Raw genomic sequence first — 23895 nt, forward strand, 5'->3', positions numbered from 1 at the left:
ATGAGAAACTTTCGGCGTCCTGCTATAAGCAGAAAAAATATCTAGCTGAATTAATTATTCTTTATAGTTTTCTCCTTATCTTTCGATTCTGTAAGCGATGTCGGGAGATAACTTGCGCAATATTATCAACGAGAGTCATACCTTCTCAACATGTGTGTGGGTAGTACTTGCATGACGATGCTTCTTAAGGGAATGGACCACATGGAAACCCAGTAGTAAGTATCTCATTGTGAGAAGTTGGGAGAGACAGTCGTTTTTATGTCTTTTTGGCGTAATGACTGTAGGATCTTTATTGGATTCGTAATCCCGTAGATCTGTCGGTGTAGTCGAAGGTAGTTTATTTTTCTATTTTTAATTAAGAGTTGTTAATCTGGAGGCCGTAGACAAAAATAGTAGGGAAATTTCACTGGTCGAAGTAGTCCGACTTTTTTTTTTGGTAAAATATTAAAATTTATACCATTTTAGATTTTTTACACCGTTGCAAGCAACTCATTTTATAAAGCAAGAAGAAATCATAAAATAGAACACCATAGCAGAGAACAAAAATAGTAGGGAAATTTCACTAGTGGATGTAGTCCGACTTTGATTTATCGTTGAATCTTTTTGGACATTTTCTTTTCTTCTAGAGAGAAATGGCAGTTATGACTTTTGGAATTCGATTTTTGTCTAATTAAATATCCGGTAGTGACTGTAGGATCTTTATTGGATTCGTAATCCCGTAGATCTGTCGGTGTAGTCGAAGGTAGTTTATTTTTCTATTTTTAATTAAGAGTTGTTAATCTGGAGGCCGTAGACAAAAATAGTAGGGAAATTTCACTGGTCGAAGTAGTCCGACTTTTTTTTTTGGTAAAATATTAAAATTTATACCATTTTAGATTTTTTACACCGTTGCAAGCAACTTATTTTATAAAGCAAGAAGAAATCATAAAATAGAACACCATAGCAGAGAACAAAAATAGTAGGGAAATTTCACTAGTGGATGTAGTCCGACTTTGATTTATCGTTGAATCTTTTTGGACATTTTCTTTTCTTCTAGAGAGAAATGGCAGTTATGACTTTTGGAATTCGATTTTTGTCTAATTAAATATCCGGTAATTTTGATAAAAGATCTGGCAAAATCATGGAACAGTTTTAAGATTCTCTGGGTTATCATTATTAGTTATAATATCTATTATAAAACAGAACAAAATCATCTGATTCTCATTAACTATCAGAACATGGACAAGAGTTTACATATTCTTCTATGTATATGTTTACAAGTATTATGTATGTATCAACACGTGTGTACATACAAGATTTGATACATTGTAGTATTGAATTTGAGAGGCCGAAGGACGCCCTTATCTGCAGAGCATTTACCAAAAAACAAAAACAAAACTGAAACTCAAATTTGCACCACTCGTAGAGCACACCCCTATCTCTTTTGCAAAAGCCATTTCACTATATCCCTTCTTAAAAAAAAATATATATTCTTTTTAATTGTATTTATTTCTATTATAATTCTAGGCTTCTCTTTCATATTTGTCAACTCTTCCTTTGCCATTTGTTGCAAATACTCAAGTCTCCTGAAATCAGAGTTAGAGTCTTCTTCAAGTTCCAGGTACTTCCTCTGTTCTGATTACATCTTTCCTGCATTTGATCCGATCTTATTACTGGATTTAGAAACCCATCTGTTTCTGGTCAGAGAATCTTTTAAACAAGTAATGTAATAAAAAGTTGAACTCTGTCTTTCTTTGCTAATTTGGCTTCTAAAAAGGTGGATTACAGTAGATCTCGGGTCCACCACTTACTTATTAATCTATAATTCTCTTCTTTTTGAGTTAATATCAACAAGGATCATCACACTTTTTGGTATTTTAATAGAATCTCTTTGTCTTTTCTCTTTGACTTAATGCATTTTGGTTACTTTCTAATCACCTTTTAGTGAGTTTAATCAGTATTGGTCAAGAATCTTGATCCCATTTTAGTCTTATTGGATAAAGTTATGGAATCTTGATTTGGGTTTGGATACTACTTTTTGATTTTGAACAGGGATCAAAATGACGCAGATCTTGGCAGCTTCTCCAACATGTCAAATGAGATTGACTAAACCCAGCTCCATTGCATCGTCAAAGTTATGGAACTCGGTTGTGTTGAAACAGAAGAAACAGAGCAGCAGCAGCAAAGTCAGAAGCTTCAAAGTGATGGCTCTCCAATCTGATAACAGCACAATCAACAGAGTTGAGAGTCTTCTCAATCTAGACACCAAACCTTTCACTGACCGGATCATCGCTGAGTACATCTGGTATGGTATTATTAGCCCGCAAATTTTTCATAAACCTGATTTGTCAGTGAGTGGATGGCGTATGTTTCTCATCTCATTTCTAATATAAGATTCTTGTCCTTTTGTTTGAATAGGATTGGCGGATCTGGAATTGACCTTAGGAGCAAGTCAAGGGTATGATACTGTAATAGACTTTGTAGTAAAATTTATACTAGAGTCTGTGATTCTAATAGATAAATGAATGGTTTCTTGAAAATTTTAGACGCTTGAAAAGCCCGTGGAAGATCCTTCTGAACTTCCCAAGTGGAACTATGATGGTTCGAGTACCGGACAAGCACCTGGTGAAGATAGTGAAGTGATTCTCTAGTAAGTCTTTTCTCAAGGCACTGTTAACATTTCTCTCGTTTGATATTTTGCTTCATTAACTCGTGCTCGTGTACTGATGCTGTTGTTAATTAGTCCGCAAGCTATCTTCAGAGATCCTTTCCGTGGAGGCAATAACATATTGGTATGTGTGTCATTTGACTTTGTATAGTTTTTTGCAACAGTTTTTTGTAGTCACTCTCTAATTATGGAGCTTTTATTTACGTGAAGGTTATCTGTGATACTTACACACCAGCTGGTGAGCCAATTCCAACAAACAAACGTGCAAGAGCTGCTGAGATTTTCAGCAACAAGAAGGTCCATGAAGAGATTCCATGGTGTGTCATTACACGAAAAAATCTCATTTATTTTATGTTTGCCTCCAATTCCATTTAAGTCTGAATACTCTTTATCATGATTTCAGGTTTGGCATCGAACAAGAGTACACTTTACTTCAGCCAAACGTGAACTGGCCTTTGGGTTGGCCCGTTGGAGCGTATCCTGGTCCCCAGGTGATAACCGAGTCAAGCTAAAACTTATGTTTGGTTTTCAAAATTAAAATAAAAAATAAAAAAAAGTAACCAATATTTTCTGGATGGTGTCAGGGTCCTTACTACTGTGGAGTTGGAGCTGAAAAGTCTTGGGGCCGTGACATTTCAGATGCTCATTACAAAGCTTGTTTATATGCTGGAATTAACATCAGTGGTACTAATGGTGAAGTTATGCCAGGACAGGTCTCTTTTTTTCCTCAATGAAGCTTCTGTTAATAAATTGTTTTCTTCTAATAATAAATTCCATAATAGAATGATAATAAATTCTACGATAATATTTTTTTTTTACAATGTTGCCAACAAATATTTGTTCAGTGGGAATTCCAAGTTGGACCGAGCGTAGGAATCGAAGCAGGTGATCACGTTTGGTGTGCTAGATACCTTCTTGAGGTAATTAAAAGTCTCATTTGTAGAGAAACTGAGTGAGTAAGAGTTAAGCTATTACAACTAACTGTTGATTACGCTTGTTTTTGCAGAGAATCACAGAACAAGCTGGTGTTGTCCTAACACTTGATCCCAAACCGATTGAGGGTGACTGGAACGGTGCCGGTTGCCATACCAATTACAGCACAAAGAGTATGAGAGAGGACGGAGGATTTGAGGTGATTAAAAAGGCAATCTTGAACCTCTCGCTTCGTCACATGGAGCACATCAGTGCCTACGGTGAAGGCAACGAGAGAAGGTTGACCGGAAAGCACGAGACAGCCAGTATCGACCAATTCTCATGGGTATGTATATGCAATAAGAGTCTACAAGATATCTTCACGTTTCATATGCTCATTTGCATTAAACTTGGACTTGGCAGGGAGTGGCTAACCGTGGATGCTCCATTCGTGTGGGACGTGATACCGAGAAGAAAGGAAAAGGTACTTATTCTGGATTGTTTTTTTATTCTTATGCTATCTATACATTTGCTAACATATTATATATCATTGTGAAATTGGAGTATAGGTTACTTGGAAGATCGGCGTCCAGCATCTAACATGGACCCATACATTGTGACTTCACTGTTGGCAGAGACCACACTTCTCTGGGAGCCAACCCTTGAGGCTGAAGCACTTGCTGCTCAGAAGCTTTCTTTGAAAGTTTAATTTATTCCTGAACACACATGTCTTTTTATGTGGTCTTCCCGGGATCATAAATGTTGTTTAGAACACCGGTTCGGATTACGGCATTCTTGTCTCCTTTTTTTTTCATTTGCATTGTTGAAAAAACCCAGAATTTCATGGACAATGTTCATCCTTTTCTATTGGTTGTTTATGGTCTTACTGTAAGATCTTGTCCTAGTGTTATCATGGCTAGTGTGATTTTATATATGGCTTCGAATAAACCAGCCGGGTTACTTCACCCAATCTCACTTCCATCACAAATATGGTCAGAAGCGTCCATGGGTTTCATTAAAGGCCTTCCAAAATCTGAAGAGGCAAATGTGATACTTTTGGTCATTGATCATCTGAGAAAGTATACTCATTTTATGAGGCTTAGACAGTTTCGATTTTTTCTGGACCACGATTGAACTTTTAAGCATGGAAATTTTCGTAAGGCAGGTACTGTCTTGATGTTTAGCACCTTATCATCGACAAAGTAATGGTCAAATAAAAGTTTACAATAGATGCGCAGAGACCTATTAAAAATGCTTTGCTTCTGCTTATTTGAAGGCTTGATTTAAGTATTTTGTCGTTGGGTTGAATTCTGGTATACCTTGTTTTGTTTGTCTCTGCATACAACAACATTTAAAATGGTGTATGGTCAAGATCCTCCCAAATTGTTCTGGTTTGACGTTTGAGGAAGAATCTACATCTGATTTTGATCTAAATGCAATGCTAGCTGAAAGACAGGGGCACAATGATAAGAGATATATGGGTCCCAAACTAGCACAATCGAATTTGTGTACGTAATGTTTTAGGTAAGACTCAAACCTTATGAAACGCTACCTACATACCTTATAGAAAAAAAAAATCAAACCAATCATAATTCGTTTACAATGTTGAGTACAAAAGATCGAACTATTTCATAAAGTTCGTATATTAAAACTGAAGTACAAATAAGATTTTGTTGTGAAAACACCAGAACCTAGTGGTTAAGGTTTAAAAAGCTTTTACACCCAAGTCTGGGTTCGAATCTCAAGCTATGCGATTTTTTGCAGATTGAATATTATAAGAGGTCTAGGTCTCAATTCCCGGAGAAAGAGATTTATCAAACAATTATGCAGACTACCGAAGAAAAGCTTACAAGGGATCTTCAACATGGTGCAAATAAATCCGGTCAAACGTGGATCTTCATAGAACGGCTCAGGTGATGCAGTTAATTATAGATCTTCATAAGGCAGGTACTATTGTCGGTTGTCTAAATGTCTACGTAATATTTACCGTTGATGTTCTTTGATAATTACAACCTAATGCTACTCATCCATTAATGGTAAACTAATATATTGTTATCAATCACTTAATTAAAATTGGGCCCACTTGCTTATTTTTACAGATTTTGTTCCTAATTAATGGGTTAATTTTAATTCATTGGTTAATCACCTAACAGTTGATTTTTTTGGTCAAATTCATTGGTTGATTTTCAAAACATTAGAAAACCTAAAGATTACAAGTGATGTCATTGCACTTCTCAATCAGGAGAAGAGAGAGGGGGAGAAGATAGGGGGGGTCGAGGACATGCCTGAAGGAACGGAGCTGGAGCTACCTGAGGATGCGGTCTTTACTGAGGCAGCAGAGCAGGATGGTGCTAATCAATTGGGAGACGTGGTCCTTGAGGAAGCAGGTTTTGATGTGGAGGATGATCAAGTGATGGAGACTGAAATTCAAGAGGTTGCAAATGTTACTGAAGGCAAGGAACGACATGCTATTAAGAAGAAGCTAGGGAAAGCCAGTGGTGCTGCGATGGGGGGTACTCTTAAGAAGCGGCTCGTGCAGAGTGTTGTCTCCCCAAGGAAGAAACATACGGCTAAACAGGGGAGCAAGATGGGGGAGAAGGGCATATTACCCCCAAGGAAGGCTTCGGTTAAGCCAGATCCTGATCAGGATTAAAAATTAAAATAAGTCTTTTAAAAATTTAATGAATAAGTGTTGGGAAAGATCTAGTAATCCCTTTGAATTTCGCTTTGATTCTGCTTTCTATCTTTGTGGTGAGTTTCCTCTGATGATTTCAGGGTGTTGGAATAATAAATTTGAGTTTTTATCATTGGTGGAGAGGTCTTATGATTGTGTGTTTTGTTTAGATTTGCATTTGATTCAGCCTTCTCAGGGACTATCTTTTTTGGCAGTATACTGGAGTGTAGTCTGTTATCTGGTTAGGCAAAATGTTGTGTTCTGGTCGGTGTTTCTTGGGATTAAAGGACTCTCAGGAAACTGCTGGTGGTGTGTGTGTATAGCAACGGGGGAAAGTAATGTGGTGTGCTCGTTTTGGACAAGGCATTTTGCCATTGCGCTTGTTATGGAAGATATTGAGGAGTTTCAATTTTTACAGGCTGACAAGGAATATATCAGTGAGCGTAATGGTTTTCAGATGATGTTGGTTTATTCTGATTATCACCTTTTAGTTTGGATCCTTGGATTGGTGGTAATCATATGGTTCGATGTGGTTCTTAACATTGGTGTTCGGCTCCTTAATAGCTTTATCTCGTATGATAAGCTTTACTCAGAGACTTTATTTGTATAGACCATGAAGATCTTGAGTTGGAATTGTCAAGGATTAGGTAGTCATTGGACTTTTAGTTATCTAAGGGAAATTTGGGGTAAGCACAAACCGGTTTTCCTTTTTCTTTCAGAGACAAAACAACAATTTGATTTTGTTCAATTTGTCCAGTTTCACTTCGGATATAGTCATCTTCATACGGTAGATCCCCAAGGCAGAAGTGGTGGTCTTGCTCTATTTTATGACTCAACCTATAAGGTTAATATTATTTCATCAAATAATCATATTATTGACGTAGAGACGGAGTACGAAGGGAAGAGGAATTTTATATCTTTCATTTATGGAGAACCAAATCAAAGTTTCAGGGATCATGTTTGGGAACGAGTAACGCGAATTGGTATCTCTCGAGATGAGCCATGGTTTATTATAGGTGATCTTAATGAGATTACGGGGAATCATGAGAAAGAAGGAGGTGTTATACGTCGTGCATATACTTTTTGTCCTTTAATAATATGATAGAGAATTGCGGTTTGATTGAGTTTCCAAGCTTAGGTAATACACTTTCATGGAGTGGTCGGAGGAAGAAGCAAGTGGTTAAATGTCGTTTAGATCGGGCACTTGGTAATAATGAGTGGCATAATCTGTTCCCTTTCTCTTATGTAGAATATCTGGCGATGGTTGGATCAGATCATAGACCCATTATGGCCTCTATTGAAAATAAAGTTCTTAAATTCCGTCGACAGTTTCGGTTTGATAAAAGATGGATAGGTGAAGAAGGACTCATGGATTCCATTACGAGGGGTTGGAATACACGAGGACGGAGAGAAGAAGGTATTGTTGACAAGATTCATCATTGTAGACATGAGATCTCGGTGTGGAGAAAGGCTAATCCTCCATATGGGAAGGAAAAAATAAGCACACTTCAAAAGGCTCTTGAAGAAATTCAGAATGGTTTTTCTAAGTCTAATGAGGAGGTTTTGGAGGTATCGAGGAAACTGCAAGAAGCTTATCGGGATGAGGAACAATATTGGGAACAAAAGAGTAGGACGACTTGGCATACTTGTGGTGATCGGAACACAAAATTTTATCATGCCCTGACTAAACAAAGAAGAATTCAAAATAAGATTATTGGTTTGTATAATGAGGATGATAATTGGGTGAATTCGGAATCTGAGGTGGAGGGAGTGGCAGTCAAGTATTTTACTGATTTATTTCAGACTGCATCTCCAGCAGAGTTTGACAGCTTTCTGGAGGAAGTTCCTACCTCTATAACAGAAAATCAAAATAATAAGTTAATGGCACAGGCGACGGAGGATGAGGTGAAAGCAGCATTTTTATGATGCACCCGGAGAAAGCACCTGGACCTGATGGAATGACGGCGTTTTTCTATCAACAATCTTGGTCAATCATTAAAAAAGATGTGGTTGATATGGTTAATAGTTTCCTTACGACGGGAAGTATTAATGGTAGACTTAATGTGACTAATATTTGCCTTATACCCAAAACGGCAAGACCAAATAGAATGACAGAACTGAGACCTATCAGTTTGTGTAATGTTGGTTATAAAATTATTTCAAAGGTTCTATACCAGCGGCTCAAAGGTTTATTACCAACTTTGATATCGGAAACCCAGTCTGCGTTTGTGTCAGGAAGGTTAATCTCGGATAATATCCTCATTGCCGAGGAGATGTTCCATGGCCTGCGAACTAGAGCGCTGGAAGGCAACTCGTGTACCAGACATCATTCCGCTTGAGCCTCAAACAAAACATTCAGGGAGATGAGATGTCCAAAGATTGGTAAGAAAGAACAGGTCTTTCAATATGGCTGGCGAGTTGGAGAGCAACGATCTACCTCTCCAATTTGAAAGCATATCAGAGACACTAGAAGAAGAAACATAAGCTATGCAAAGAGAAAAGAGCAGTGTTAAAGCTAGTACATCAAACCGCACGTCTGATCAATGCTACAAAAGCCAGAGAATGCATAGTAGGGTAAATACAAAGAGAGACCTACAACAACAACAACAACATACAAAGAAAGCCAAGACCGCACCAACAAGCTGCAAAACGGGGAAATGAAGAACGTTCTGTAAATTATTTGGGGAATCAAATGATAATAGTGATACCGAAACACATAACAATATTCTTTATTTTAGCATTCATGGTTTCTCTCCAGTTTCTCAGAAGATGTGCATCATCAAACTTTGATATTACAAGGCCAAGCAAAACAAACTTAGATCCTATCGATATCCTCGTCCTCAAACTCAACGTAATCATCAGCCGCATTATCGTCATCTTCATCGAGATCACCGACGATGCCTTCGTTAAGACGGGTATTCTCAGGAAGCTCACCATAGGCCTTGAGAAGCCTGGCCTCGTCAGACATGTACTTGAGGATGACGTCAGCTTTATCATCTTGGTAGTCCCTCAGGCCAACAAGGACGATGTCACCGGCTGCGATCCAGACCTTCTTGTGCATCTTACCACGGATATGGCAGAGACGTTTGGTGCCGTCAATGCACATGGCTTCGCATCGGCCATTGCCGAGCATGCGGAGGACTTGAGCGTACTCTTGGCCATCTTCCTTGAAGATAAGCTCACGCTTCTCGTCATCAGCTTCATTCTTTCCTCTCTTCCTGTTCTTTCCTCCTTTTCCCTTGTTCTTCGGCATGGCGTCTGTATCTTTAAATTCAAATGTTTAACAAAACAAAGACACACACACATTTATAAAAAAAGGGAAAACTTATATTAAACTATCTCAGGATCCCTAGGCAAGAATATCGTTGACTTGTATTAGTTGCGTGATATGTATAAAAAGTTGGAACAATATATTCTTCCCAATCCAAAGAGAATCAAAGAATATAAGCAAAGGGGTCTGATTCCACAACTCTCTAAAAAGTAATTTCTTCAGTAAATAATAAGCCTTCATCACACAACAGAGATAAATAAAGAGAATAAGAAATGATCTCAAATCCCTTACGGTTCTAACAATTGCGTGTTATGTTTAACAAAAGATTCGTCTAAATTCAAACAAAACAAAATAAATAAATAAATTGACGAGATTTCAAAATCAGAACAAATATTCAATTCTTCGGGCAACAAGAAGCTATTGTCGAAATATGATCCTAATTAAAAATCACTAGGTGCCCTAAATTAAAGAGTAAAATCAAGAGCTTAAGAGAGGATTAGAATCAAAGGAAACGAGAGCTTACCGAACTACGGATGGATGGATGGATGGACCAAATTTTTAGCTAATCACGACGATCGTCGAAGTGAATCAATTTTCTCAAAAGCTCTCTTTCTTTCTTTTTACAGGAATTTGAGTTTCGTGTTGCTCTGGTTCTCGCGAGATGACTTTTCTTTAATAGATTAGAATAGATGTAGCTACTCTCTTATAAACACCCTTCGTTTTATGTTTTTATTACCAGGTGATGCCATTCCCAAAGGGCCCATTTTCGACATTACCAAACTGGGGACTAGAAGTGGAAAAAAAAAACAATTCGAACCGAGTCAAAAAACCAAACCAGAACGACCTCAATCAAACCACAGTTTGAGATACCGTAAAAACTCTATAAATTAATATTTGATAAATTAATAATTTTTATTAATTAATAAAATTTTCTGATTCCGAGTCAGACCGATTCAAAATATGATACAAATCGATAAAATAATTAAATAATATTTTTTAAAAAATCTTATATAAATATATGGTCTCATTTAAATCATAAATTAATAATCTATCTATATATACATTTATATAAGTAAAAAATAAATATTATATAGTTGGTTTATATTCATAATAAAAATATCTCTATTTTTCTTAAAATTTCAATATATTTTGATAATAGTTAGTAAAATTATATCGAAAACCACATTTGAATTCTATGAAACATAAAAATATACACCAAATAATATTGTAAAACAATATGAAAGTCTAATTTCTAAAATTTATTTAATATATATACAGTAAAATCAACTATTTTTTGGATTTTATAAATAAAAAAAATCTAAAATTTTTTTATTTTTTTTATAAATTAATAACTCTATAAATTAATGAAATATCATAGCTCTAGCATTATTAATTTATAGAGTTTTTACTGTATTTAGTTAACGTTTCTTTAACCCAAGGAGTTTGGTTTGAAACGACAAATAAATATATTTATAATTGGCGATATCAAATATTTAATTAAATTTCAAGAGAAATCTATGTTAATTTTGCAGTTATCTGTTGGAGATGGGTTTCACTCCAATACACACTAATCCAGAACTTCAATCTAATAACCCAAAATCCCAAATGTCCAATAAGAAAACGGAGATGGATCCAACAATAACAAAAGCTCATCTTCATCTTGAGCTTGGAACAAGTCAATGCTATTAAAGACCGTCTTTATTACTGATATTAGCTTAGGTTGTGTTAGTGGATGAACTGATCTCCATTGCGGATTAAGCTCTGTGACTTCGACCGAAACGTCCTTAGCCCAGCATGTAACGCTTCCAAACCTTCGTAGACGGTCGGTCTTTCGGTTATGTTCTTGTTCGATTGTTGGCCGGTAGTTTGACTTATACATAGAACTATTTGGGGGTGTTACAAAGGTGATACCAGAACATGGTTTCTTTCATGCGCGACACAAGTGTTTTTTAACGATTTTATCGATTCAAAGGAGTCGCCAAAAAAATGCTTTAGGAATCCAGCCACTTCCTATAATAAGTTAAATATGAATAAAACTTACCCTTTTAATCCGTGGTAAGATAAGAGAGACGAAAGGAGGATCCAAACACCACAAAACCAAGGATAAGAGAGACGAAAGAAAGATCAGAATATAGGAAAAGGATAACAAGATGATCCAAAATAACACAAGATCGAAAGCTTGCAACAGAAACGACAAATAAGTGAAAAAAGAAAGAAAAAAACACAAGATCGGGTCCATGCATCAGCGATCAACAGATGATCAAAGCCTTATGAACCATCATCACCTCAATTCTGGAAACCACATTTCACGCAAATCCAATCACAAAGAGAATTAGAACTCCTCAAATCTTCATGTCCAATCTCTCCTCTAGGACAAAAGAAACCAACAAAACAAAACAAGAAATCGAAAACATACACTGACTCTGGTAAGTCTTATTCATATTTAACAAGGAGGGAACATTATAGAGGGTAATGTAAATAACTCTTATGTTTTAGAAGTCAAGTGGTTAGGTTTGAAAAACAATCTTCTTATTTTTAACATAAAATTAATTATTTTTATGATAACAAAGTAATAAATATTTATTTTATTTAAATATAATTTATATAAAAATTATTGAATCACTGTAACATTTTATGATAATACTATATGAAAATATTATCATGAGAAATATCTTATGATAACACTAAAATACATTTTTGTTTCAAAATAGCCAAGTAAAAATTCATAGCATTTATCAAAAAAATTAAAAAACCATTAGATTTAAGTTTAATATTTAGCGATTAAAATTTATAGTTTAGTATTTAAGTTGTGCAGATTGAAATAAAGTTTAGAGTTTGGAGTAATATAATAATGTTATCTTTTAAAAATGTTATTTTAGAAAAATAGTTTTTGCTATTTTTTCTTAACTTTTTATGGTATCTAAAAATGTGATGATAGATTATTTTTATCTTTGAATAATTTTTAGTTTTAACATGAGTGTTGTTTTATAGTTCTCCAAGAATTTCTTTTCTGAACGATTGAATATAAAATTTTGTTTTTAATTAATAACTAAAATTATAAATAAAATTTTCAACTAAATTAAAATCAAAGCGAAATAAAACTATTCCGAACTGAACCAGAATAAATTTAGATTAAATATTGTTAAAGAGTTTTATTAGAACTAAATCAACTTAACCAAACCAAATTGAACCCGGACTAAACCAAAATTTTAACTGAAGTGTCCGGCCCTAATACGAGTCATCCTAAGGAAGTATGGCTATTAATTTGAGGAATTGCATCAGTTTCATCTCTCCATATAATTGTTATGTTTTACAATCAACAGATTCACACTGCATTAGAGTAAATGTTATGTTTCTATATAGTGTAACAGAACGACGCTTCTTATATAATCAGTCTCAAATCTTACATTTAGGACAGTTTTTAATAAGAGAGATGACGGAATATACAAAATATCTAGGAACCTGTGGTGTGTGATTCAATCATGGACTTGGCAATCCACAAGAGGCCTGGGTCATTGCGTTTCAGTACCAAATATGGTTCTTGTGCTCCTGTGCCTTCCGATACAATCTCTTCCCCAAAGCCAACCACGGAAAGGATCTCTACCGCAGCTGCAAAACAATCCCGGTTTAACACACACATATTCATACACAATCAGTGATCAGAAGATGGAGAAGGAAAAAAACCTGCGAAGTTGAGTATCTTGCGCTTAATTGCAGGGTTTCCCTGAAATGGCATTCATGTAGACGAACATATCAGACGTTTGATACATTAACTCAAATAAAGAAGTATGCTGCATCAGAAACCTATTGAGTCTACATACCTTACGCAGCCTTTTGAATTTCATTTCATTTGGTTGCTCAATGATGTTCCTGAACCAAACAAAAAAAAAGAAAGAGAAATCAGTATCTTCATTCACATAACAACGGACTTTAATCTGTAAACACGCTTGAAAGTTTCCAAGAGTGAGTGTACCTCACTATTTTAAGAAGCATTTGTAGCACATTGGTTGCTTCACCGGAGCTGGCTCCAGTTTTCAAGGCATTTATGGCTTTCGTGAGACGGTTAGAAACGATGGTAACAGAGTCTTGGATCCTCTGAATCTCCATATCATCTGGATCTGGCTCATTTATCCTAATGATTGTTTCATCTGCAATGGTTTCTCCAGGAGGTCTATTTAAATTACCATCCGACATGACTGTGTCATTTGACATTACCATGTTTTCAACTTTCGCTATACTTGTGCGTGTTTCCACATCATCCGGATCAGGTTCAGCAGGATGGGCAACACCACTGGCGATTTCAAGCGATCCCGAGTGATGATCTGGTGTTGATGCATCTTCAGTGGTGTCGTCAGGATCAGGCTCAAACTCACTCCTAGAATCAGAGTGAGCTTCATGTTGAATTGGCTGTTTATTCTCGTCTCGAACCTCAACAGAGTCATCAGGATCAGGTTCCTCTCTCAGTTTCGAAGCACCAACGTCAGTAGTCTGGGAGAGACGGCGATAAGCAGCAGCAACAGACGATTGACGAGCATTTCCCAGATGATCGTATTGATTTCCACCAAGTCTCTGACCAAAGTTTTCATCATCAAAGAAGTCCTCTTCATCATCAAAGTCCTTTGTACCTTTCGCTCCATTCAAAGTGTGACCCCTTGATTTAGTCCAATCTAAGCTTTCAGCTTCTTTGTTCAACTGTCATACAAACACATTCATTTGTAAAAATCTTCAACAAACTAAAACTGAGATAGCATTCACCCATTTTATATAAATATTACCTGACTATCAAGAGCATAAAAGTTTTCATCATGCTCCGTGTATACCATGTGAGCCTGACATTTTGATTCATATAAACTATTAGCTCTCAAATATTCAGAGTTAGAGCAGAAATATTCAGATCTTAGCTGCGGAGTGATGAACTTACCAGCTCATGGAGTAGTGTCTTTTTGATGCTCTGGTACTTCCTGAATCCCTTTAGATCATCAGTCCGAAGACGTAAAGAGATCTCTTCTCCTTGATTCTATCAGCCAAAGCAACAACATTTGAGAAACTCAAAGCAAGAACACACAAGAAGTGAATGCGTACCTTGTTAAAGCCAAGAAGACATTTAGGACTAACACCAACATAACCAACAGGAGCAAGTTCGGTCATAATCCCTACTCTCCAACGATGCTATAGAATACAATAACGAAACTAATTAGTTATTTTGCAAGAATAAAGTTTATATATAACAATAATATAAATAACAACCTTGTTCATAATAGCGATAATACCAGGGTCGGATGCAAGCATGTGCATTCTCTTCAAAGCATCAGCAGGAGGAGGGTTTAACTACAAGAACAAACATCTCGGGGGGGTCACTTTAATTTCCAAATTATCAAGAAACAAGTTCATAGTGACTAACCTCTACACCAGGGAGTTGAAGAGTGCGGAAGCCGCAGAAGATGTAAGGACCCTGTGGGAGCTTGATCGAAGTGCTGGAGAACTTCTTTAGCCTAAGCCTTCTCTCCTCGTCCTCGAAGCCAAGTATTCTCATGTCGGGCATTGCATCTTTTTGAACTCCATTGACCTCTTCTTCAGTCACTCCCATCATTCTGATAGTTTTGCCCTAAAACCAAAGAAAGAAGAATTACAAAACACACAAATTTTATCAGACAAAAGAACATTTTTGTCAGGAATCATGATGCAAACCTCAACGATGGAATATTCGTGCAAGGTCAAGCTCAAGTGCTCGTCGGAAAAGGGAAGTATCAAGTTTGAGCCTTTTTCATTTAACCGAGGGACGATCAGACGGAGCGTCTCCGCCGTAACGCCCGTTAACTTTCTCAACTCGTAACCGAAATCCTGAAGATTAGCCTTGGGATCGATCTCGATGGTGTATTTGTTTCCTCTCCAGATTACAGAGACTTTCATTCTTCTTCCAGATGAGATGAGATCACTCTAAACTAGCATCGCCAAGGGACATGGATCAACAGGAGAAGGATCGACCAATAACAAATAAAGGTTTTTTACATCCAGCGAATATTCAATTTCGAATCACGAAAAGATGATTGATCGAATCATACCTCAATTTCGGAAATTGATGAGGGTTTGCGGCGAAGGCGAAGGCGAAGGCGAAGGCGAATTATAACTAAACAAAATATCCAATCAGACAGAACACGAAGATTATATTAGATTGGTAGGAACGAATTATCCTTCCGACTTGTCAAAGAAGAAATATCGATGGAGGGCTCTAGAGAGAGAGAAGGTTTTGGGTTAAATATTTGATAATGACGTATGCACATACGATGAGTTACTTCGATAATGGTAAGATATGTACCAGGACGATTTTTTATTTTACTCGCTCGATCGAAACTATGTTAATCAAATGGAGAACTGGGTGTATGACTCCAAGTACAGCGTACACGATTATTTGCCATTATATTTTTAGAGTATGTGATCATAAAAGTGTGAGAACATTTTTTACATCTTCAAATCTCTTTATATGTTTTAAAACAACTACATCTTGATCCGCGCTTGCAATTTTTTGCATCTTCAAATCTCTTCTAGATATGTTTTAAAAGCAACTGGATCTTGACCCGAATCCAACTAGATATGTTTTACAACTAAATTTTATTTTATGACAAAAATTTTCACTAATGACTTAACAAATATTTTTTTAATTTGTAAGAATTTTATTTAGAATACTTTGCATTTTAATCAATGGTTTTAAATTTGATCCGAACCCGTGGTCAAATCGGTTAATTTGATAATTCGATTTAGGTTTGAAAATATCATATTTAAAAAAATCACTACACCTCCAGACTAACCGATTGAACTGATGAATGACCGATACGTAATCCAATTTGATTTAAATTTGTTATAGTTTCATAATTTGTCACCTTTTAATCTAAATTTTAAAGTTCATTGTTTTGCAATTTATGAAATTAGGACGTTTCTACAAAATTTTGATAGAGAAATGATAGATATATAATAATTAACAACTATAAATATGTTTTGATCATATTACTCCTTCTTCTATAGCTTAATTAATTTAATTACAATTGTTTTCTGTAATTTATCTTGTTAATAATTTATATTATAATCGGTTTAATTTTGTTGTTAACCATTAGTGTTAAGCATTATAACATATATTTTGAACATTTTTGATAATTATTTTTGTTATTATATTTATTGTACAATGTATAACACTTATATATAAATATAAATATATATATATATATATATATATATTTATTTATGTAATGACTATTATTGAATTATTATGTTACTGAAATAAATCATATAATCATTATTTAGTAAATATAAATAAAACAATCTGTTAATTTAATTAATTTACTATTTATTGGAATTTTTTTGTAGTATTTACACCTGTAAAAATAAGTTCTATTTATTTTTGTTGTTTTATAAATTATTTGTTGTTTTCAATTATTCAATCTAAATAATTTGAAAGAAAATTGTTAGAAATCATTAAAAAGAAGAATTTTAATATTTTATATTGTTTGGACGCAAGATTAATTATAATGTTGTTTAGAAATATGAACAATAGTATAAAGAAATGAGCATATTGTTTAGAAATATTGATAGTAGTATAAAAGAAAAGAATATTAGTGATTTAATGTAGGTTCAAGACCTTCGACATTGGTTTGGTCTCTCAATTCTAGTTTTGCAACTTATTATATTAATATTTTTATATAATTTCTTTTACAATTAATTTTATCATGTTAAAAAGCTTCACACCACTTAAAAATAGACCCGTGGAGAGCTAATCTTTCAAGACCACAAGAAAATCTATTTTTGCTGGAGGTACATTTCTTCTCCTCTCTCTTCTTTTTTAGTTTCTCTTTCTTCTTTTTGAACTTTTATATTTTTTGTTGTTGTTGAGAAACGGTGGTAGAGATTATCATTGCGTTTGCTCTAACTATAAAGTAGAAATGTATATTTAATTTAAAAACTTACAAAATAAAAGTTAGGTCCAACACAATGTTTTTATTTTAATAATATAGACTAAATTTTGATCCGCGCTTTAAGACGTGAAATTAATTTTTGAAACAATTGATTATTTATGGGAAGATCAATAAGGTTTTTTATCCAGCCAAGCTTTTGATTCCTTGGTTTCAATCAATGTTTTCATACTCAATTCGGATCCGCGGTTGAACCGGTAAACCTGGTGATCCAAGAAAGAAACGCTTCAGCCTTACATATGTTTGAAAGCTCCGGTCAGAGCATCTCCTTAAATGGAGCAATGAGTTTTTTGTTTGTTCATCACTCCATTTTCCATTCCATTTTGCAATAAATTATGAAGTGGAGTTAGAGATGCTTTCAGAGGAAAAAGCAAAGTGGAGATGCCCGAAGAAAAGAGACGCCATACAATTAGGTTTATAGTTGGTCTTTTTATTTACCGGTTTTTACGCTTACCGAAATATTTATTTTTAGCCAAAACTGATGGCACAAAAATAATATACCTGGAAGAGCATGGGTAATTTCATAAAAGAGTTCTTGAATTAATAGCATTAAATATTAATACCAGGAGAGAGTAGGGGTAATTTCATAAAATGGTTTCTGAATTAATGGTATTGATACCTTATCAGTTCACAGTTCACACCCCACCCGTCATACTCCCATTCGTCCGCCAAACAACCGACCACCCAAAAAAATTCACGTACTTTGAAATTATAACTGTTAGGTATATGCATTTGTTGTTATCTTTTGCACCAATTTTTTCATGGACCATATTTTATACATGCCCATCTAATTTGTTTAGGAAAACTTTTCCAGTTACATATCTCAAAGAAAAGCTGTGACAATAATAAAAATATCACAAATAAAGTAAATTGTTTCACAAGTTTCATCAACAAGTATTGGTGTTGGTTCATTCTGAAAAATAATTTATTAACGTTCCATGTAGCAGTCAAAACGAAACACGAATAGTCTCGTGCAATTGCCAATAAAAGAAACCAATGGACAAATGTCAAAGAAAAAAAAAACCAATGCACAATTTCAAAAAAAAAAAACAAAATAGAAACAGCAATAAAATTACCATTCAAACTCGCTATGCATCTTTATTATTCCCATCATCAACATCATCCTCGTCTGCCTTTGTCACCAGTTCTTGATCTTGGCCGCTTGGAGAGGACTCAGAGGCCTCATCAAGGGACAAGTTGGAGATCTCACCAGTAACAGAGTTTGCATCGCCTTCATCAGCCGCATCTTCTGAGACATTCGACTCTGTGTCTGATTGTTGCTGGAGGCTCCAGTACATGATGCTAGCCGCCAAAATAAGCATCATTTTCGGGTTCACCTGTTTTACACAAGTAGATTGACTCAGCAAAAAGCGGAAAAGCATTCCAGTCTGTTTCCATATAGATATATTACCTCTATGATATCCTCAGGCAACAAGAATATGGAGCATCCGAGCTTCCTTGCAACACTGATGATGTATGTGGCATTCAACTTCTTATCTTCCTCTGTTTACGTGCCAATTACAGCCAAACAGAACCCACTCTTCAAACCGGTATGAAATGAAATTTATAGAAAACAAACACGCAGTGAAGTTGAAACATCATAGTTTACCTGTTTCTCCACTGGTAACGAGGCTCCAGTTGACAACTCTTGGCTCTACCGCAGTCAGAAGTTCCAGAAAGAAGATTCCACTAGACAGATTCTTGTCCTAATATCAAAGAAAAACAACCGTCAAACTATTAGGTTTCTGAAGATGGGTCTCCGTGAATCACATCCAGACTTGGTTGCCACTTACTCTGAAGCTATCAGCCTGAGAAGTTCGGCCCACTCTCTTCACTTTCCTATTCGCCCAGTTTAGAATATCTGCATCTGTAATTTCTTTACCTTGCGAGTGAGATCTCAAGTTCTTCAGAAGTTGGAGCATTGTATATCTCATTAATTGCCACAGAAAAGCTGCATAATCATTGATGGTACGAGAAATTACATATTGTTTTCTCGAATAAAGTCAAGTTATGAGCAATACTAACAGTTAATGCGAAACATATAAAGTAAATTATCTTAGAAGTGTGCCTTGAACTCACCGAGGAGGAGTTTCTTATTTCCTTGCACAATGTCATTTCCAGCTACATTGACAAGGGAGAATCGAAGTTCTTTGCCAATCTTTATAACTTCATTGCAGTTCTCAACCTTTTTGAATGGCATTTTTATGGGAGGTTTATTTGCATGTTTCCAGTTGACTGAGCCAGGCGAAACTTTGTCAAGAACTTCAAGAAGAACCCACCTTAATGAGATAAGGTTTAGTTAGATACAAGCATATAATAAGAAATAAAGCGCACTCAAACAGAACTCCATAGCTTACCCATTCCTTAGATCCTCGAAAACATTGTTGACATAAGTGGCAGTACCAAGACTGTTAATCCAGAGGCGGAAACATCTTTCTTCTCGTGAAGTTTCCACATCATCTGTCATCATCTCAGCAAATGACGTTGACTTTGAACTGTCATCAGTTAACCCATTCCTGCAACAAAGAAAATAACACTAGTAAAGTAGCAAATACAGAAATCATTATCAGCTTTCTAATTCATTTAGAAACCCTGTCAAAACACCATTAGAGGCAAAAAAAAAATGTAAATAACATCACGTTTTATCAAGCAAAACCATTTTTGGATTTTTGGATAATTAATACTTTAATGGTCCAAACCCCACTGGAACGATGCTATCATATTTTTTTTAAGCAACCTGTCAAGTTTGCTACTAACCTGTGCTGAAATATTTGCGCCACAAATGCCAGGTTGAGATTTGCTGAGCCGTCCACTATATCTTTAGGAGAAAGATATCTTTTACAATCCATCTTCTCAGCCTGCTCAAGAACCTTTTTCGCTCTTTCTGTGGGGTCTTTGGTCTCTAATGTACCATGCGTCGAGTGTTCTGGAGCAAGAGCGTTCAGCAGATATGCATATGCCTCGCCGTCCTGGAAACACAAAAGAAAGCTGAGGTTAGGATCAACGACAAAGTGGAAAAATGCATCACTGTCAAGACTATTGTAACTTTATAACTCATGGGCAGTGCTGGGTAGAGAATATATGTTATTGAGGAGAAAGGGTAAGCAGGGTCAAATTACCTTCACATCAGAAGAAAAATTTGTAACCTGCTTTTCATAACCAGCTTTCTTGAGATGAAAATTCATCCATTTTAGCAACACTTTTTCAGGAGCTAACCCCATGAGCTCCTCGGCATCCTGCAACGTCATGAAGATTTTATGTAGTTTCCATCTCATGACAATAAATCCTTGTAGAAAGCACTGAAAAACACGTCAAATATATATATTACCTGAGTGTCGTCCACCAATTGAAAAAGTGAAGGAGTTTTCTTAAAATTGAGATCAGCCAGCATTTGGATCTGATATTTTGGCACAAGAACAACAAAAATTGTAAGTTATATAATAATAAGTCAACATTACACAAAATGTAACCATCCTATGAACTGGAAAAGTAATATGACACCTAGAAATGGAAAGTGAGTACCTTAATAATCTGAGATATCAACCCAAGTACGAGATATGGCTGCAAAGAAGAAGGAAGGAAAAAGAACAATGAAACTTGGCAGGTCATGTAAACAACAGAATAAATCATCCTTGTTTCTTACGACATTATACTCACTCTTCCTTCAGCAATGTCCTGTGTTCCAATGTTGACGACAGTGCAGCCAATAGCTTTGGCAGAATTGAGACCAAGAGTAAGGTTCTCATTCCTCTCCCATGGGTTAAGAATTTTCTTAGTGTTGATAGCTCGTTCGTCGATGGTCCCAGGAACAGCAAGATTGATAAGCTTACTGCAAAAAAGGAACAAGGATGAGCACAAAGAAATTTCGAAATGGGCAGTAAAATCAAATGAAGAAAGGCATTTGTATATACCACAAAAGAACACCATCCTTAACAAGATCAAAAAAAGCATTGGTGGCAGGATCAATAGGAAGGTAGCTCTTCAAGAAAGGGTCATCTCTCAAGTAACTATTGACATGGGAAACATAGGAAGCCTTCTCGGCTTCGTTAATGGCATGGTGAACCGTAGTGGTGCTAGTTTTGAGGAACGAGGAAGAACCTTTCGACCCTCCTGATTTTTCGACTCCCCGGGCTTGCACACTTAGGAAGGCCTATACGAAAACCATCCATCAAAAGCTGATTAAAAAAAAAACAAATAAGTAGAAAAGACGAGAGAAATCACCCGGAGGAAAGTCTCGAAATCGACTTCTTGATCAGCATCGGGATAAGACTTGTCCAAAACAGATTTGATCTCATCGGCATCAAAGGTGCCACTAAAAGCGTTGAGCTTGGCGAGAACAGGAGGTAAATCTCCAACGGCGAAGCGATCCAAGAGCTTTTTATTTGAATTAAACTATACAATGCACACAAGTAAACATTAGATACTTTACTCATAAAAAAAATGTGATGTTGAAAATGAACCTTGGATTTAAGGGTTCGTAATTCCACTTGTGTAAATTGGCTGTGTAACTCTGGATCGGAGACGACGACACCAACGTAACTTGACATCTTTTTCTTCTAATCGTTTCTCAAAAACAAATCCCTATGCAGCCAATTCATATTATCAATCAATCAAACAGTAACATAAACCAAAGAGAAAACAAAAGGGAAATCTGAGAACAAAACGGAATCGGCATCGGAACGCAAAGCAACGATCTAGATTAACGACGTCGTGGATGCATCGATCGATCGATCGGATGTAAAGGCGATGGCAGATGATGATTTGAAATAGAAAAAAATGGGGATGATCAAATCTAATATAGAGACAGCGATAACAGACCTTTTAGAGAAGAGGAGATTGATGATGACAAGACGTGTTCATATCTCGCTGGGGATGATGATGAATGTGACGACGATGATAAATAGACCCTTTATTCAATGCGCGATAGCCACGACCTGCAACGAATGAAAATTATATGACAACGAGACAGAGAATGGTGGTGAGGGTTTCTGTTTAGTATTTATTTTCATTTTTTTTTTCCATCCTTCTCCTCTTTTCTCCCAAATTCTCGGTCCAAATTGTTTTATTTTTGTCAATTGTTTTTGTTAATTTAAAGTTTATTAGACAAATTACAATAATCAATACCATTAAAAGAGGATCATTCTCTAATTATATCCTTAATGAAAATTGCAGTTTTCTCAAAAATACCCTTATTTTTACAAAGAATTAATAAAATTCATTAATGGCATTTAAGTCTTTTGGTTTTGGGCCTACAGATACACCTAAATGGATCTATAAATAATAGGCCTATATATATATTTAAAAGATATATTAATTTTAAATTTAATATAAGTATAAATATATTATGAACAATAAATGAATTAAGAAACATGAAAATATTATTTTCTTAAATATACGTATCAATATTCAAAATAGATCATTTGAATATTATACATATTTTCAATACAAACCAAAATCGTATATCCTACACCATATATCATATACATATTTGAATATCATTTTTCAGTGTATAATGTCATTTTATACATAATATTAATATGGCAATTACGAGTGTTCAAGAATATTTTAAAAACTATCTTAAAATAAATTTTTAAATCTAAAATACAAACACAAACTTATAATAGGTTATTAATAACGAAAATAAACTAATATTGTCATATCAATAAGTTATTTTATATTATCATTTTTTATTTAGATAACATGATAAAATTTTATCAAATTCTAACGAATCACTAATTTATGTAATATTAATAAATATATGAGTAATTTAATCAATTTTTTAAAAAAGTACTATAAGATATTTTGTTATCGGATCAATAGTATCAGATCGCGGGTTAATAGTGAGTTTTTAGGTTTTTACCGGGTTATATCGGATTTTTAATTAACAAATTTTTCATTAAATCCGAACAGGATTATATACAATGTATCGGGTCTATAGGTTCAAACATGAATCTAGGTCAGATATGAAAACAAATTTTAAAACTCAAACATTATTATAGAACAGCTACCATATTTCGAACAAATACCATATTTTGAAGAGAAAAAAAACAAATGATAAAAACCTAAAAACTCAATTGTTATGGTTCGAAATGAAAAATAATGGTAATTTGTAAATCAGTTTTCGATTAATAAATGAAAAACAAACAAAGCGCGGGTCAAAATCTAGTACATACTTAGAACATCTCTATTTGCACTCCATAATTTACTACTCCAAAATTGAATGAGGAATTGAATAATGAACAAAAAAAAATTTAAAAAAATACTCTATTTAAATTATGGAGATAGTGATAGAAATGCCCTTAGGATTCAAATGTTTACAATCGTACCACAACGCAGTTAATAATAACAAAAATATATACATATAATTTATCTATGTTACTTTCCAATCTTTCACCGAAGATTTGTTGTATTATTCTATCTGTTTTATGCT

At 35.0% G+C, this 23895-nt stretch overlaps 4 protein-coding genes across 5 annotated transcripts; 1 reads left to right on the top strand and 3 right to left on the bottom strand.

The window, feature by feature from the left end:
- The first annotated feature begins 1398 nt into the window (after positions 1 to 1398).
- On the top strand, positions 1399 to 4491 carry LOC106342670 (glutamine synthetase, chloroplastic). The gene is made up of 12 exons (XM_013781673.1): positions 1399 to 1600; positions 2032 to 2284; positions 2398 to 2437; positions 2526 to 2629; positions 2723 to 2771; positions 2858 to 2964; positions 3051 to 3138; positions 3232 to 3360; positions 3493 to 3567; positions 3654 to 3905; positions 3983 to 4043; positions 4129 to 4491. Exons 2-12 carry the CDS (start codon positions 2040 to 2042, stop codon positions 4266 to 4268), a joined length of 1290 nt encoding a protein of 429 aa, XP_013637127.1. The 5' UTR covers positions 1399 to 1600; positions 2032 to 2039; the 3' UTR covers positions 4269 to 4491.
- A 4394-nt stretch (positions 4492 to 8885) lies between these two features.
- LOC106336818 (eukaryotic translation initiation factor 1A) lies at positions 8886 to 10243 on the bottom strand. 2 transcript variants are annotated; one of them, XM_013775760.1, is made up of 2 exons: positions 10028 to 10243; positions 8886 to 9491 (listed from the first exon to the last, which is right to left on the bottom strand). In XM_013775760.1, the coding sequence occupies exon 2, from the start codon at positions 9484 to 9486 to the stop codon at positions 9049 to 9051; it is 438 nt and encodes a 145-aa protein (XP_013631214.1). In that variant the 5' UTR covers positions 9487 to 9491; positions 10028 to 10243; the 3' UTR covers positions 8886 to 9048. The 2 variants fall into 2 exon arrangements, with proteins under 2 accessions (XP_013631214.1, XP_013631215.1); XM_013775761.1 differs by having other exon boundaries at positions 8886 to 9497; positions 10028 to 10195.
- Positions 10244 to 12818: 2575 nt separating this feature from the next.
- LOC106341962 lies at positions 12819 to 15780 on the bottom strand. The gene is made up of 11 exons (XM_013780722.1): positions 15567 to 15780; positions 15193 to 15441; positions 14906 to 15109; positions 14752 to 14832; positions 14587 to 14673; positions 14426 to 14521; positions 14280 to 14333; positions 13478 to 14196; positions 13326 to 13374; positions 13189 to 13228; positions 12819 to 13113 (listed from the first exon to the last, which is right to left on the bottom strand). Exons 2-11 carry the CDS (start codon positions 15412 to 15414, stop codon positions 12959 to 12961), a joined length of 1707 nt encoding a protein of 568 aa, XP_013636176.1. The 5' UTR covers positions 15415 to 15441; positions 15567 to 15780; the 3' UTR covers positions 12819 to 12958.
- A 2592-nt stretch (positions 15781 to 18372) lies between these two features.
- LOC106341961 (fimbrin-5) lies at positions 18373 to 22451 on the bottom strand. Its single transcript, XM_013780721.1, has 15 exons — positions 22284 to 22451; positions 21926 to 22046; positions 21687 to 21857; positions 21377 to 21615; positions 21123 to 21294; positions 20988 to 21026; positions 20794 to 20862; positions 20585 to 20701; positions 20223 to 20434; positions 19823 to 19981; positions 19545 to 19744; positions 19259 to 19416; positions 19075 to 19171; positions 18877 to 18968; positions 18373 to 18802 (listed from the first exon to the last, which is right to left on the bottom strand). The coding sequence occupies exons 2-15, from the start codon at positions 22010 to 22012 to the stop codon at positions 18554 to 18556; spliced, it is 2061 nt and encodes a 686-aa protein (XP_013636175.1). The 5' UTR covers positions 22013 to 22046; positions 22284 to 22451; the 3' UTR covers positions 18373 to 18553.
- Positions 22452 to 23895: the final 1444 nt, after the last annotated feature.

Source organism: Brassica oleracea, chromosome C4 (genome assembly GCF_000695525.1).
Source record: "Brassica oleracea var. oleracea cultivar TO1000 chromosome C4, BOL, whole genome shotgun sequence".
Taxonomy (NCBI): Eukaryota; Viridiplantae; Streptophyta; class Magnoliopsida; order Brassicales; family Brassicaceae; genus Brassica; species Brassica oleracea.